At 37.5% G+C, this 17,027-nt stretch overlaps 1 protein-coding gene across 3 annotated transcripts; it reads right to left on the bottom strand.

Annotated features, from left to right (window-relative positions):
* Positions 1-34: 34 nt before the first annotated feature.
* Ccdc90b (coiled-coil domain containing 90B) lies at positions 35-13,717 on the bottom strand. 3 transcript variants are annotated; one of them, XM_076937952.1, is made up of 10 exons: positions 13,594-13,717; positions 13,221-13,413; positions 11,768-11,887; positions 11,036-11,139; positions 7,845-7,946; positions 6,664-6,705; positions 6,512-6,583; positions 5,949-6,007; positions 4,060-4,174; positions 35-847 (listed from the first exon to the last, which is right to left on the bottom strand). In XM_076937952.1, exons 1-9 carry the CDS (start codon positions 13,657-13,659, stop codon positions 4,108-4,110), a joined length of 825 nt encoding a protein of 274 aa, XP_076794067.1. In that variant the 5' UTR covers positions 13,660-13,717; the 3' UTR covers positions 35-847; positions 4,060-4,107. The 3 variants fall into 3 exon arrangements, with proteins under 3 accessions (XP_076794067.1, XP_076794064.1, XP_076794074.1); XM_076937949.1 differs by having other exon boundaries at positions 5,954-6,007; positions 13,594-13,714; XM_076937959.1 differs by lacking the exons at positions 13,221-13,413; positions 13,594-13,717 and adding an exon at positions 13,009-13,126 and having other exon boundaries at positions 5,954-6,007.
* Positions 13,718-17,027: the final 3,310 nt, after the last annotated feature.

Here is a 17,027-nt window from a genome sequence, read left to right as displayed (position 1 = left end):
CACACACACACACACACACAAACACCAAGAGATGTTTGAATTTAAATGAATCATTATTTGGAAAGTCTGTTTCACACAGATGAGTTAATATGAAGTAATTCAGGAGGTGAGGTTAAGTGCTGGGGAACAGAGGATGGTTGGTGGAACACCTAATCAGCCAACATGCATGAAGTTTGAAGTTTAATCCTTGGTAGCAGCAAACAAAAAACCCACAAAATCCACCCCTCAAACACTGTACATATGAGAAATTAAAAAGATACATGTAATCAGAATAACTATATTAAAAAGATACATGTAATGAGAATAACTATAGATTTCATATTAAGTATAACACACTTACAATGTTATAATATTTTAAAATTATTCACTACAAAAAAACTCCACTTACATAGGAAGTCACTTTGAAAACTCAACCAACTTTGTTACAGTATTTTATTTTATATAAAAATCTAATTGCAGTAATAACTAAGAAAGTAAAATCTAGAGGTGAATAGACTACAGAACTGTTTTCAAGAATGTAATCTGATAACAAATCTACTTTGCTTACAAAGGTCATATGCAAAACTGTTTTTTCTGTTGTTGTTTTTTTTTTTTTTTTTTTTTGCTATCTTTATCAGACGGTAAGTGCACCTCTATCTCAAGCCAGGCTCTGAGTGACAGCTTTTTAACATAAAAACGTACAACATAAAAATAAAATACCAAAACACTTCATTTAGTTCACAAGTTCTTTGAAGAGTCTGTAGTAAGTACATTCTATGGAGTAATCAGCAGCAGCAACAGGAGTGTCAGTTCTCCTTCCAGAACCTATAAAACCCCAATGCTATCGCCAAGCAAGTGAACACCGAGGCTGTGAAAACAAAGAAACTATGTTACAAGCTATAGTTTAATTATTACAGACAATAAATGAACAGAAACAGAAAATCAAATTTATATCCCATGTTCTTTATTTCCTAGGAAACTAAGGATAAAAGGCATTTGTAAAGGCAACAGTCATATCAGTAGCGTCCTATGTTTTAGAGAGTAAAAATGAAAATAATTTAAAAATATAGGTGTCATGTCAAAAATATAAGCAGTGCTTCAAAGTTACTAATATCAGGTCTTAAGGGTTCTATTGCTGTGATAAACATCATGACCAAAACAGCTAAGGGAGAAAAGGGTTCAACAACTCTTAGTCACAGTCAATCACTACAGGAAGACAAGGCAGGAAACTCAAGGCAGGAACCCAGAGACGGGAACTGAAGCAAAACCAATGTTGCTGACTGCTTTACTTTGCCTGCTTTCAGCCTATCCAAAGGTGGCACCACCCACTTCGGGCCGAATCCTCTCTTATCAATCATCAAGACAATTCCCCACAGACTTGTCTACAGCCCGACCTTATGGAGATCAATTGAGGTTTTTCCTCAATTGAGGTTTTTGGGCACAGATGGCATGTGCCCATACTTCCAGATATGTGGGAGACTAAGCCTAGAGGGTTTGGGCAAATTGAGAGCCAAATCCTACCTTGCCGGGAATCTTCAAGAAAGGGAACCTTACTATCTTATTAACAATATTTCAGGCATTCTAGAACAAATAGATCCATTTGTGCTTTATCTTCCTACTTATTTAAAAATGTGTAATTGTGGCTTCTTAAACTTCTGACGAGTAACAACAGGACTAAAATACACTTAGAGGAGGAAGAAGATGCTTCAACATTACTGGTTCCAAATGCTCAGCAAAACAAAAGAGGGATGATTTAAGATAAAAGTCTATTTTTATGTGTATAGTTTCACCTACATTTATGTCAGTGCATCATCTGTGTGCCAGGTGCTCTGTGGAGGCCAGAGGAGGGGGATTGGATCTTGGAGTTACAGATGGTTATGAGTTGCCTTGTGGGTGCTGAGAATCAAACCTTGGTCCTTTGGAACAACCAGTGTTCTTAGCCACTCAGCCTTTCTCCAGACTCAGCAAACTGCTTTTTAAAAAACAATTGCTAACTTACTTATTGCTTTTGTGACTACCACTAACTCTATTAGATTTGTCGTGCATATCTATGAACTGCTAAAAGAAAGCTTTCTGGAAAGTGTTACTATCTTCAACTTGGTGGGTAAAAAGGATTTTGTGGTGTTATCCACTCACCAATCACAGGATTTCTCTGTGTAGCCCTGGCTGTCCTCGAATTCATTCTGTAGACCAGACTGGCCTTGAACTCAGAGATCTGCCTGTTTCTGCCTCCCAACTGCTGGGATTAAAAGCACCCAGCAATATTTTGGGATTATCCCAGGCAGTATTTTGTTTTTAACTATGATACTTGTACTAGCTGGTTTTGTGTGTCAACTTGACACAAGCTGGAGGTATCAGAGAAAGGAGCCTCCCTTGAGGAAATGCCTCCATGAGATCCAGCTGTAAGGCATTTTCTCAATTACTGATCAAAGGTGGGAGGGCCCACTGTGGGTGGCACCATCCCTGGGCTGTTAGTCTTGGGTTCTATAAGAAAGCAAGCTGAGCAAGGCAGGGGAAGCAAGCCAATAAGTAGTATTCCTCCATGGCCTCTGCATCAGCTCTTGGTTCCTGCCCTGTGTGAGTTCCAGTCCTGACTTCCTTTGATGATGAACAGCAATGTGAATGTGTAAGCTGAATAAACCCTTTCTTCCCCAACTTGCATCTTGCTCATGATGTTTTGTGCAGGAATAGAAAACTCTGACTAAGACAGTACTCTTTAGGTAAATATTCAGGAGAATACTGGGAAATCCCAGGTAGAATCTGAATTCCTTTGTTGCTTTGGGACTGATTCTGGAAGAGAATGAATATTCCAAATAGCTGTTTGGAATTTCCCTTAGCATTACAGTTGAGCTCAAGGCCTTTGGTTCCATAGACTTTGTTAATGTAGGGGTTTTCAAAGCCTAACTTTAGTGTTTTTTTAAATCTGAATTTTAAACAGGAACCCAATGTTAGAAGAAATAAAAATAGAGCCCTTAAAATATAAGGGAATATACATCAGTTCAGGACTGAGACTCATTCATCTTCTAACTTGCTACATCACAGTGAGTGGCCAGAAAACCACTATGATCAGGAATTTTATTTATGTGATAATTTGTTAATACACACATTTATAATAGGTATATCTTTTGATCCCCAGTTTTCTGTTTTGTTGTTTCTGCCTCTCAAGTGCTGGGACTAAAGAGCATGTGCCACCATGCCTGGTGTGACTCCTGATTTCAAATGTGCACAGCAACAAAGATGAAGCATGTGTGTGTGTGTGTGTGTATTCAGAGTAGCATTGATCTTAAGGATGAAGAGCTGAAAGCAGCATTGTTGGGGAAACTATAACATTTTAATAGAACAAAATACTATCTTCAGTAATAAAAAGATGTTATACATGTTAACACTTATGGTAATGTCACATTTTAACACATGGAGTTAACTAACATGGGTAAATTTTTTTTTTACAAAAAATATATAAGATACAAACTACTAATACTAAATCAAGAAGGTGAGGGGATTTTCATTGCTCTTTAATTATATAGATAATTTAAATTAAAACATACTGCTTGTATGAAAAGCAAGTAAAAAGACAAGTAATATTTAACACATTCTTCCTGTCACATGAGCCATAAAATCTTAGGTCAGATTGAAGTTGTGGAGCTCAGTATGAGTCACTCTAAATTTGGCACAGTATCTGTGTGCTCAGTTGGTCCAAGGTAAGAGGTTTCCTTACCCTCCACTCCTCTTCTTGCTGTGTTTTTTTAACAGCCCACATCTACTTTTGTGATCTTTCTAATGCTATTCAAACCTTTACAATAAACAGATTTTTCATTGTGGAATTTACCCAATTAATTTTACCATATTTTTGTTCTTGGGTTTATTCATTTTCTTGATAGCCAGATACCTTTTTATATCGGTGAAATTACACAACTGCTTGATACTTTGATCTTGAAACTGGAACCTTCTTCATGGAAAATGGTACCAAGCAATAAAGGAGTATTTTAGCTCCATCTTTTCCTCTGTCCTGGCATGGTTATCTGAGAGGAACCAATAGATCCAAATGTTCACTGTAGCAGTTCATTTCTCTGACAGACTTACCTGCAAGATAACGAATTGTCTCAAGCTTGCTCGACTCCATCAGTGTTTTTAAAGAAGCGATTTCAGTGTCAATTTTATTACTGGTCTCTGAAATAATACTTTTGGTTTGTGTATCCTGTAGCAAATCAGAATAAACAGAGAAGTAAGGTTCTATCCCTATATATTACGGACAAAAACACTGATGTTAGAAACTTCAGTTGTGTGCTAATGGTGCACTTAAAATCTTAATAGTAAATGAATACTGCCAAGTGATAAAAACATTCCTCCAATTTCATATCTGGAGATAATTTTCTTGGGCAGAGTCTACTAAAAGTCTCCTAAGATATTTGAAACCTAACGATGATATATGATAATGTAAGATGCAAACGTTTTAGTCCCAGAACTAACACTTTTGTATGTAAAATCTTGGGACTATTATTAACATTTTAAACATAGACAATTTTTAAATGTATTCTGCCAAAAAATACAAACCAAATTTCTAATGTGAACGGAGCTCACTATAAGGGAACTGGCATATACCTGGGGGTAACTTTGCATGCATAGGGAACAAAGCTCAGAAATAAGCTGAAGTCAATTTGCTCATTTCCTTGTTTATCTTCTTTCTCTGGCTAAGAAGTTAAAGAAAGTGGATTCTTGAAAGAGCACAGGTGATATTCCCTTACTAAATTCTGAGCAAGAGAACTTTTAAGAAAAGGATGGGTCTAAGTCAGAAAGCTAGGGCTTACTTATTAATGATTTATTACAGGATTATAGAGAATGTAAACAGGACTTCTAAGTACTGGGTTTACAGTCTGGGTTCTTCATTTGAGAAAGGAAATTGCATAGTAGTGGGCTTGGCTTCAAACTCAATGTAGTCCTGAGTGCTGGGATTATACATCACACTTGGATTAGAATCTTTTAAATTTATTTTTATTTCATGTGCATTGGTGTTTTGCTTGCATGTATGTCTGTGTAAGGGTGACAGATCCCCTGGAACTGGAGTTACAGATAGTTGTCAGCGCCATGTGGGTGCTGGGAATTGAACCTGGGTCCTCTGGGAGAGAAGCCAGTGCTCTTAACCATTGAGCCGTCTCCAGTCCCTACAATCTATGTTCTTATCTCAACTCTACCACCTACTGGTTGTGTGATTTTTAATCTTTTTGTGTATTATTTTCCAAACTGCTAAAGTAGAAATAATAGTATGCATAGAGGCTGACCTGAAAACTAAAAACATTAACGGACACATGTAAATGTCTAATGGTATATGGTACACAATAACATTAAGATCTACCTCTGTCTCCCATGTGCTGGGACTGTTGCCCAATCCTTAATCCATTTTTTAATCATTTTTTAAAAGATTTATTTATTTTATTTATATAAATATTCTGTAGCTGTCTTCAGACACACTGGAAGAAGGCATCAGATCCCATTAGAGATGGTTGTGAGCCACCATGTGGTTGCTGGGATTTGAACTCAGGACCTCTGGAAGAGCAGTCAGTGCTCTTAACCACTGAGCCATCTCTCCAGCCCCCTTTTAAAAGATTTGTTTTATTTTATATTGTGTGTCTGTGTGTGGATATGTGTTGGAGGCATCAGGCATGTGACTCCTGGAACAGAGGTACAGGTGGTTGTGAGCTGCCTGATCCTTGTGTGCTGGGAACCAAACTCCAGTCCTTTGTAAGTGTGGTATGTTGAGTCATCTCTGTAGCCCTAGAAGGCTTTAATTCCTACTCCAAGGTAGCAGCTCAAGTACCCCCATTTCCACAGGGCAGCTTTCCCCAAAGTGCTAGCAAACTGTTGCAGCAGTGAAGAACTCAGATTCTATAGGGCTAGGTATTTAAAATCCAAACTTACAAACTGAAACATACAAAAGCACATGATATATGAAAGAGAAATTTGTACATACTAACCTTACCTTTTTGGCAAATTCATTGGTTGCTTCCATAAGTTGCTTTTCTTGATCTGTGAACTAAAGGATATGAAGCAGATTAAAACAAAAAATGGGCAGCTAGATGACTCAGTGGGGAAAGACACCTGCTGCACAAGCCTGAGCTGGATCTCTAGAGCCCACAAGCAGGTGAAGAGAACCGACTCTGTAAAGTTGTCTCTCACTTCTACATGTATTGTAACAACAGCAGCAATGAAAAATGGCTATAAATAACTTAAAAGGGAATAAATAGAACAAGAACATTCATTTAAAAACATTATTGGAGGGGCTGGAAAAATAGCTGAGCAGGTAAGAGGACTTGCTGCCTTTTCTGATTTCCTGCACCCCCACTGGACAGCTCACAACTGTATGCAATGACAGCTCCAGGGGATCTGACACCTCTGAGGATATAGCCACCTCTTAGGTGGATACATAACATATGGATACACACCATACTTACATCTATACATAAGTAAAAATCATCTTTTAAAAACAAAGTACTGGGTATGCACACAAGAAATGAATAAAATTTAAGAAGCATGTTACCATGTCTGTCACTCTGCTCCTTTCCAGGTTGATGTCCAGCTTATTGTCCGCTCTGATTCGACTGGTTTCATTCTTTAAAGGAAATTAGTATTTTTAAAAATGATCTTGTAATGGGTATTGGTTTTGAAACTAGTGGAATAAATTTCACTTACAGTCAGCTGCTGCTTAACTTGATCTAGTTCAATTTTCATTTTCTAGGTGCAAAAGAGGTGACAGTTAGGATCAAAAGTGCCTGTAATTATTTTAAAAGCTTGAAAACTTAGATTAGCAAAGTTTGGGTATCCATGGGTTTTTTTAAATACAGAATTGTGATTTTAAAAAAAACACTGTATTCATTAAATATATTTTAGGTACAAAACAGTTTTGGTGTTAGATTTTACTTTTACAATGATATACTTTTTTAAATATAAAAATATTTAATAAGATAGGGCTGGAGACACGGCTCAGTGGTTAGGACTGCTTACTGCTATTCTAGAGGACCTGAGTTGCACCAGCTGCCTCTGACCCCAGGTTCAGGGGATTTGACATCTCTGACCTCTATAGGTATGTCTCTTTCTACAGCCCCTCTCCTTTCCCCTCCTAAGCCCCTATCCCCCAAATAAATCTTAAACTTTAAGCTGTTTCAAAAGTACATCTTGGGGGGTTCCAAAGAGATGGCTCAGTGGTTGAGTGCTTCCTGCTCTTCTAGGGGCTGGAGTTGCAGTTCCTAGCACCCAAGTTAGGTTGCTCACTACTGCCTGTTACTCCAACATCATAGGATCCGATGCTCTCTTGGCACCTGCACCCATATACATATAGCCACACACATACACAGAACTTTAAAATAGTATTTAAAAGGACAACACAGCACTAAATACAATGGAAAACATCATAGTACTTTTAGTTTTAAAAACAATATGATAAGCTATACTAGAAAATTTATATAATATTGGAGCTCAGATCCTTCCCCTTTTCTATGATTATTTACATAAACAACTTACAGTATGCACTCAGTATGCAAGAAACAGGTTTAGAGATGAAGATAAGGTAATCTAATTTAATCTTTTAGACAGTGACTTTTGTTTTTGTTTTTTGAGACAGGATCCCACCCACTTCAGCTTTAGTTGGTCTGGAATGTGCTATGTAGATCGGGCTGACCTCAGCACACAGGTACTCACCTGTCTGTTTCCTAAGTGCTGGAATTAAAGGTGTACATCTCCATGCCTAGCTCTAAACAGTGAATTTTTAATTTAAAAACTTGTAATATTTGATTTTACTAAGTTATTTACTAGCATACTTGTGAGATCAGTTCCTTTTTTTATCATCACTACTAGTAAGTTAAAAATTCTATCACCTCATTCTCTGCTCTCAGATTTGCAAATTCACTTTTCTCTAGGATGACCATGTCTTTTCTGATGGAATCCAAATGAGCCATTAGCTGCTGGACTGTTATTTCCTAGGAAATAAAAATACACGTGTGACATGTGGAATAGTGCCATCCCTTTGTTTTTTAATTATTTGATAGATTTTTTAAAAAATGTCAACATGCTAACAGGTATAATTACTGATTAAGAAAAAAATACACATGAAACTCACATATCTGAAATAACAAAATAAAAATGAGGAAATTCAAGAAAGAAAACCTGATCTTCCAGTGAAGAGAAATGTCTAGGTCTTTTAATGAAGAGTATCTCAACAAAAATGCTTACTTAGCCTCTGTGAGGTCCTCAGCAAACAGTGTTATAGGCTTTTTTCTTTTAGATAGATATTGATTGATGATTATTTATTTATTTATTTATTTATCTATCTATGCATGCTTAGTCTTCATGCATGCCAGAAGAGAGAATCAGAACCATTATAGATGGTTGAGAGCCATCATGTGGTTGCTGAGTGAGCTCAGAACCTCTGGAAGAGCAGCCAATGCTCTTCTCTAAGCCATCTCTTTACCCTCTTGGTTTTGTTTGTCACTAATATTTCAGTGTTTTGATTTTGAGAGACTTTTCTACCATATGAAAATACAAAGAAATCAAATAGGAGTCAGAGGATTTTTTTTAAATAAGATAAACAGTTGGAATAATTGTCCCTTATCAACATGGCATAGTTTTGTTTAAACGTCCTGGTCTCTTTCCTGTATTTGGCACTGCAGAGAAAATGTGAAAGAAAAGGAAACTCCTACCTGACATCATAAGCATTTACTTTATAAAGGACTATAAGCTTGTTTTTGCAGAAAAGCTCTTGCTCTATATAACTTTAAAAAAATACTTAGGGAATACTTTGTTTCTGTAATGATCCCCTGAACAAATGGGAAAAATTAAGTTTAATGTTTTAAACCTAATTCTTGACCCTCTTGCCTCAGCCTCGGTGTGCACCAAGTACACTGAGCAGAACACTTCTGCAGAAGTGACTCAAAGCAACCCTACAAAGAGATCTGTTTCCACAGTCAGCTTAGATTCATAATTTCTCTCTTAACCAAAAAGTAAAAGAAGACAGTGTAATCTTGAGAACAGGCTTACATATCAGGGCTTCTTAATAAAGAAAAAGGTCTAAGCAAAAAGAGCCACTACTAGTCTGTTTTTAAAGTCACAGTCCCTGTTGATTGATATAGGTAAGAGAGACTGAAAACTGACTTCAGTTTTTTATAACAGAGGGCACAGCAATTTCAGACATCTCTGAAAGCTATGATAATTTAGTCTTCCAAGGGTCTACAATTCATAATCTTTATGTAAAAGTAACTTTTGTTCATCTGATACAATTGTCATATCTGAAGATTAATGCCTTTGTCTGCTAACCTAGGCCTAATCCTGGAAGCTTGTAGCCTCTGTACAATCTTATTTAGGCCTAGAATGTTTTCAGCCTCTGAGACTTACTGCTAAGTAATCTCACCCCTTCCTTGTTCTTTCTGATCTCTGGCTGATTCAACTCAGCTATTCTGGCTCAAATTCCTCTCCAAAGCTGACTGATTCAATACAGCTTCTCTCAATTTCTGACTGAATTGTTCTGTTTAGCTTCATACTAACTTTGGCAATCTGTTCTAATCTTCTGGCTTTTTCTCATTCTCTGGCTTGTTCTGTCTTCACCCATGTCTAGCTTGTTGTCTTTACCACTGTCCCAGTAAAACTGCCCCTCTCTCCCTTTCTCTTTGTGCTGCTCTCTCTTAAATAACTGCTTTTTTCTCTCTTCTGGTGAGAGTTGGGCATATCCTATTCTGTCAAATCTTTCTCTGATTCGTCACTTTGTCTGCCACTCATTAGATACCACTTTCAAACATGGCTGCTTCCTTCTAAAAACTAACTTCACCTTGTTCTTAGATGAACAGTGTGTTTTTAACATAGCAAACCAGTATTTTTTTAAAGTCAAAAGTTTAATAGTAACATTTCTACATGAGTACTATTTTTAGTATGTAGGACCAAGTGGTTCTGGCAGCAGGAATTGTTCTTAAATCATAGTTCTAAATTCATGCTTGTACAAAAAGCAGGCTTAAAATTTAATAGTAAGTTATTTTATTGAAAATGTCAATAGCTCCTTTGAATAGCCCACTATAAGACATAGCAGAACTTTGGGAGTATTAATGAAATGCTTGGCCATTTTTTTTCCCCATTTTTTAATTTACTAGTTTGTGATGATCCTGAAATAAAATAAGCTAAAAATAATGCAAAATTGAAAAGAAAGTTAAATGTAAGACATAGGTGTTTTAATGTCTAACAAATTAAGAATTATAGTAAAAATCTTTAAGAGCTTTTAAATTTCTCTAACCCTTAAAATAACTAAATTGCATGAAGTAGATTCTAATTTTACATAAGAAATCTTAATTTTTATGGTTATGAAATAATCATCTAAAGGAAAAAGACTATACTTGAAAAAAATAAAAGTAAGTCTAAGAAGAAAACAGATTTTTAAACAGTTCAGTGTTTGGTTGTTTTTTTGTTCATTATCATCGAAATATGAAATCTTAAAAATCATTCATTCCATGCATAGGTCAACAAAATAGCTTAGTGGGTAAGCATGTGTGCTGCCTCAGCTTCACAACCTGAATTCAATCCCTGTGACTCACATAGTGGAAGAGAACCAACTCTTGCAAGCTGTCCTCTGACCTCCACACTTGTGCCATGGCATGTATCCTCACCCCGAGTAAATAATGTTTAATTTTTTTTTAAAGAGTGTTATATCTCATCAGATTTAAACACTTCAGCCAGGCCATTTATAAAGTCGTTTGTAGTCTTGTTAGTCCCTTCTAGCTTACAAAGTCTGTAAAAATTAACCATGGCACAACTCAACAACACAGTATATGCATCATATAGAAAGGCTAGCTCTCTTACTTTGTAGAGTTTTGCTTCACTACAGTCTACCACCATGAATGAAATACTACATTTATCTCACACAAGGGATATGACGGAATTCCATTCTAGGTATCAAGTACTTTTGTTAGGAACACTCCAGTTCTTCTAGACAGACTGAGAAAAGCCTTTGTAATTTGTCCTTTCCTCCTTCACTGGAAAATATTATGTAATGAAACTACCCCAGGAGAGATATAAATGAATGTATTACCTGTTGAGCTTTAGTCACCATCTCCTTGTAGATAGTATCCAGGCTGACATTTGATAACGTACATAGTACTGATACAATTGTCTGTGCTTGTGTTTTGTCAAATCCTGCATACAAGTAAATCTACATTTTAAAACATGTATATCACTAGCAGAAGAGACAGCTAACAAACTTTTAGTAGTCTGACTATTGTACTTAAAACAGTTACAATGACAAGATGGACAGTGCTATCTTATTTTAAAAGTACTCTGCAATTCCTAATATAATTTGATCTACAACAAAACTTTGCCTACTTTTCTATAATTACTAATTACTAAACTTTCTTTTGATTCCTAAGACAGTTAGGTTTATCTAGAACTTTAGTAAGCAGATTTGGTATTTCTGAATACCACTCTGCACTGTCTTATCAGTTGTTCCCTTGTAATATATTACCATATCTGGAAATATTTTATTAATTTTTTAATTCTTCAACATTTATATTTCCATCCAGAATTTAGTGTTAGCCTAAAAATGTTTTTTTATACTTCACTGGAATCATTTTGTGCATATACTTTTTCCCTATGCTGTTTTTAAATCTCTTTTTAACAATGATTCTAAGTGATTATAAAACATCCCAGTGTATGGCAAGCATTCTTTTTTAATAATCCCTCTTAATTGTTGGTAACAGTGCCATTGACTTGGGGATTTATTATGAGTGCTGCTAATTTTCTTCTTTCAAGTATTCATGTTTCTCACCGTGAGTTTCCAAGTCCTGCACCAATGCATGGGTATCAAAAGTTAATTTTCTTTGTTCTAAAGGAGTTATGTCCACTGGTCTTCTATCATAACCCGACCTAGTTGTGGTGGTCAAGAAGCCTGAAAAGAAGAAAACAGTGTTATCTTGTATAATTTACAGTGGTATCAAACTTTGGCTTCCAGAGAGCTCTCCTCATGTATTTAAATACAATTCTAGCTTCCCCATTAGGTGTCCTGTATTTCACTCAAATTAACTGACTCTTCTCAACTCCTTTCATCAGAAATGTCTGATGCTGTCCTGTACATGGCAGACATTAATGGATATTTCATTTTCTTCTTTTAGCATCCAAAACTAATTTAAGTGTTGGTCTTCCGGGTTGGGGATTTAGCTCAGTGGTATAGCGCTTGCCTAGCAAGTGCAAGGCCCTGGGTTCGGTCCTCAGCTCTGGAAAAAAAAAAAAAAAAAAAAAAAAAAAAAGAGTTGGTCTAAATCCTGATGTGTATGTATATTAACTGCTTTATATGTCACTGCTTCTATCCTATCTATGGGGAAGCAGAATCTGCTCCGCTTTCTTCAGTGCTCAGAAGTTTCTTACAAAACCTTTGAAGGTTTGTGTTCTTACCTTCTGTTCCCATCTGTACCCATATCATTTATTTCCCAGTTTTCAGCTGCAACAGTTAACGGGTGATTGTTTTCTTTCTGACCCAGACTAGAAGCCTTATGCTACCTTGGCTGTATTTTTCATACTGTATCTTTAGGACTCACAAAGGCACTTGTTGTGTTACAGTTCCCTTCAATGTGGGAACATTTCACCCTTCAGGGAAGCTCCTTAAGCTGGAATGTATACAACTTCCTGCTAGAATAAGCAATGCAAGATGAGAATCCTTCTGAGATGGAAGGAAGCTGTACAGATTCTGGGAGGAGCCACAATGCTAAGGGGCGTGAGACAAGCTGAACTGAAAGATGACTTAGACCAGAACAGCTGTCCCAAAGAAGCAGAAACCAGACAAACTGCCTAAAAGAGGTTCAGACCAACTGAGGCACCTGGAAAGGATAATCTACACAGACTAACAAAGAGGCTAAGTGTTTGGAAACACATAGGTTCCAGAGCACTTAAAAAAAAATAAAACAAAACTAAACTAAACAAAAACCCTACTATGTGATTTGTAAATCAGGATACTCGCAAACTACCTAAGAGTTCATTAATGTTATGAGACAGAACCCCGCCCCGCGCCCCCACCATATCAGAAGCCGAGCAGAAGGGCAGGTCCGCAGGGGCTGGGTTTTGAAGGAAAGCAACTCTCCTGCCAGACCCGGTGGGTTCCACTCGCGACACGCCATCCCCGGAGCCGCGCGGGTGGGCGGGGCCCGGTAGGGGGTGTGTCACTCTCGCGGACGCCTGAGCAGGCACACCCGCCCGAACCTTCTCCCTAAGCGAGTTTTCAGTCTCACCTCTCCGCAGGGCGGGTGACAGTCGCCTATGGGGAGTTGAAGTCCAGAGGATTCCGCTGCCGTCAGAGCGCAGGAACCGCCAAATCCAGCGGCGGCTCATATTCTCGGAGCTCCGGGTCAGCAAGGGGAAGCGGAATGCGTGTTGATTCTCGCACAGGCTTTCGGACAATGACGTTCTCTCACCATAAGGATGCTGGGAAATGTAGTTTCCGGTCCGTCAATAAAGCACCTACTTGCGGGTTTTTTCTTCTACAAAGCTAGGCCTCTTCATAGAATCACACTTCACACAACTCAGAGCTTATCCCCCAGCCCATCGCCCCTTCCCTATCTCTTCCCGCCTTTAGCGCCCTAAGAAACCGGGGTCTTGGAGAACCTTCTGGCGTCCGTTTGCTTGAGATAGCAAGCTTCCCAGACCGAATCCAGTGTAGCCGCATAGCATTATGGGATCCCCAGTCCACGCTGCTGATGGTTGTGGGGGTGAGGTCGCGTTCTATCTTCGTCCAGAAGGCCTGTGGAAGACCAAAGCGCAGCACACATTTTCAGTTTCGCGTCTCTCTGCTTGGCCCTCTGGTGCACTGGAGGACCAACTGTTTTAGGCCTTTTCTTCAGGGAAACGAAAATTCTCGACTTAACCGGGTCGCTATTGTTCATGATTTACCCCTCTCTGACTTCAGTTACCATAGTCATTGCTCCACCTGGTAAAACCTTGAAAACAAGGTACTAGTTATCAGTAACTTACCTAGATTTCAACTGTGGGAATCAGCTACCTACCAACCACCATTTCAAGCACTGAGGCTCATTAAAAACAAAACTTGGTTCCCATCAGCAAGTGCTTTAGTAGATTACACATGGAAGGAAATAAAAATGATTCTGTCGTAGGCAGTAGGGACAGAGGGGCAGGAGTTCCCCTCTGCTGCAGGTGGTTCCCAGGTAGTTAAGCGAAGCACTTTAGACTTGAAAATATTTTCCAATTTCATTCTTAGAAATATCTGAATGCCAACTAGATTTAAAGATTAATATTTTGAAGAACAAAGAAATAATTCACTCCAACAACAATTCAAGCTCTTACTGTACAGAAATTTCTGCCAGGCTATGGGGGGATTACAAGGATTTCTGCTTCCCAAGAACTTGTAATAGAGAAAATAGAATGTAGAGAACAAACTTCCATAGGAAACAGTAATACCTTAGCATCATGTAAGTGTGTAAACAATTAATTTTCTAGTCCAGCTGAGAGTAAGATGTTGGCTGTATTTGCAATGGCCAAGCTAAAGAAGGGCCCAGGAATCCATCAACAAATGAATGAGAATTATTATGTGCACAATGGAATTTTATTCAGCTATAAAGAAAATCAAACTCATGACATTTGGTGGAGGGAATGTAAGAGTATCTATCATATTAAGCAAAGTAAAACAGATACACAAATACAAAAACTCCGTGGGTTTCCTCATATGTGCAATTTAGGGATGTGTATGTGTATGGCATAAAATAGAAGGGAGGGATTATTAGGAAAGAGGAAGGGGAGAATAACAGGAGCAGTTAATGGGGAGTAAACAAAGTCATTATACTCTTGAATAAGAATGCCATTATCAAACCCATCACTTGTACAGTGAGTGTACACTAATAAAAGAATTTAGAAAAGAGGGGGAGAGGTAGGATTCAAATCTGTTTTCAAGAATTTCTATTAAGCAGAGATAGTAGGACACAGGGTCCAAGAGAGGGGGTTGGAGTGAGCAAGCATACTTTATTTATCTTGGTCTTATTTGTGGCCTTTGCGTATGATGTTTTCTCAACTTGGAGAACATTTTCTAATGAATTGGACCAACTTCTTCATAATGGTCAGATCCCAGTTGAAAGCTATCTCATGAAGACTTTATGCCTTGTGCACATTTGGTGCTTTAGTTCAGAACACAATCTTTTCCTGTCATGAGCTTATCTATGTCCTTCAGGAGGGTGGTAACCACATCTATTGCTGTAGTCTCTACTACTTAGCATGCTGGCCAGCCCATAACAAGCCTTTGATATCTATATATAAATATATAATATATATAAATAATATATATATTAAATGAATCTGTGAGTATTCAAAATATGGTCATATTTGGTTAAGAAACTGTTTGATAAGGGCAAAGGAATACATGGATGCTGGGTAGAATTAGGGAAAATAGAGGTTAAAAAAGAATGAATAAAGATTTTGAGTTTCATACAGTAGACTAAAGAAATTTTGAAAGTTTTTGAGCCAGACAGTAAGTTATTAGTCCATTTAAGTTTATTTCCAGGAGGAACTCTTTGCCATTCACCAAAGCAGGCAAAAGCATCATTTCTTATGCCGCTGCTGTGAAGTGGCCTGAGCATTAGAAATGTAGCTACTCTGAAGTAAGCTATTTAATAATTTATCCATAGCTCAAAGGCTGGCGGCTTAGCAGAGATACTGAGTCCCAGTTCATCCTCATAGAAGACCACTTTTATTATTTTTTACTTTTGTGCTCACCAAATTTAGATAAACACTACTTCTTGCCAACCACATACATAATAAAGCCATTACTTCTTTTCCAGTTTTCAAGTCATTTGTGTGAAATTACCTCTTTAGTGAGTGGGAGAAGAATAGTGATGATTCAGCGCCAAGGTGATAAATACCCAGCAGAAGGCAAAGATACTTGCTGGTTTCTTTGGTGGGCTTCCAGGTTCATCTCTACGATGACATAGCGTCTTTAAGCATTGTGTTGCATATGTGGAAAACATGGGAAGGCCTTGTATCAAGACACACAGCACATTGTCCACGAGCATATGAATATCCAAGAGAAGTCTTATAAGTGTAATGAGCTTAGCAAAAATGATTTATGAATCTACCTTATAAAACTAACCACAGAGATTCCCCTCTTCAATCCTGAAGCCTAAAAAGACATAAAACTAGAAACAACAGAGACATATATATATATGTGTGTGTGTGTATGTATATATATAATGTATGTATATACATATATACATATATATACATATATGTGTGCATGTGTGTATGTGTATATATGTATGTATGTAGCTACTTTGAAGTATATATATATGAAGTATGTATATACGTATATACATACATACATACATATATATGTACATATATATACACACACACACACACACACACACACACATATATATATATATATATCTCCAAACTCTCTTAAAGACCCAGATACCTAAGGACCCAGGGCTAAGGTTGGCACAGTTGCTTGAGATGATTGGAAGCTCCAGGCACTGCAAGTGAAGTTTGGGTGTCATAAATGGAAGAGAATGCATATGCTACGCTCACACAATTAGTCTTTTTCTCTATTGCAGGTGATTTCAGTACATCTTTAAAGAGGCCAGTGAAATAGCTTTATCTGGATTTAATTTTCTACTTTAGCATATTTGCTAGGTCTTGGCACTAGAGGGCGTATGTGTGAAAGGATAGAGGTCAGTTCTTTGTTCTTTCTGAAGCTTATTTCACAGATTTTTGTGTAACTCTTGAGACAGAGGAGCCCATTGTCACTAAAGTATTGGAGGAGCTATGCTAACATCACATTGCTGTCATGGCTTAAAAGTGACAACTACTCCTTACCCTTTGCAAATCTTGGGACAACTTTTTTTTTCCTGGGTGTACCAGGAAGTCATCAAAGACCCACAGTTACATATCTGCCAATTACAGTCAATCAGAGGAAAGAATGATAAAGAAAACAACAACAACATCAGCAACCTGTCAAAGAGTTGTATATTTATAGTGTATATTATATCCTGTTGTCTGTCACTAATTATTTGTTCTTTCAAAATGTTATGGTT

This window comes from Arvicanthis niloticus, chromosome 1 (assembly GCF_011762505.2).
Source record: "Arvicanthis niloticus isolate mArvNil1 chromosome 1, mArvNil1.pat.X, whole genome shotgun sequence".
NCBI lineage: Eukaryota > Metazoa > Chordata > Mammalia > Rodentia > Muridae > Arvicanthis > Arvicanthis niloticus.
Note: the sequence above shows the minus strand (reverse complement) of the source record. Positions and strands in the feature narration are given on the sequence as shown.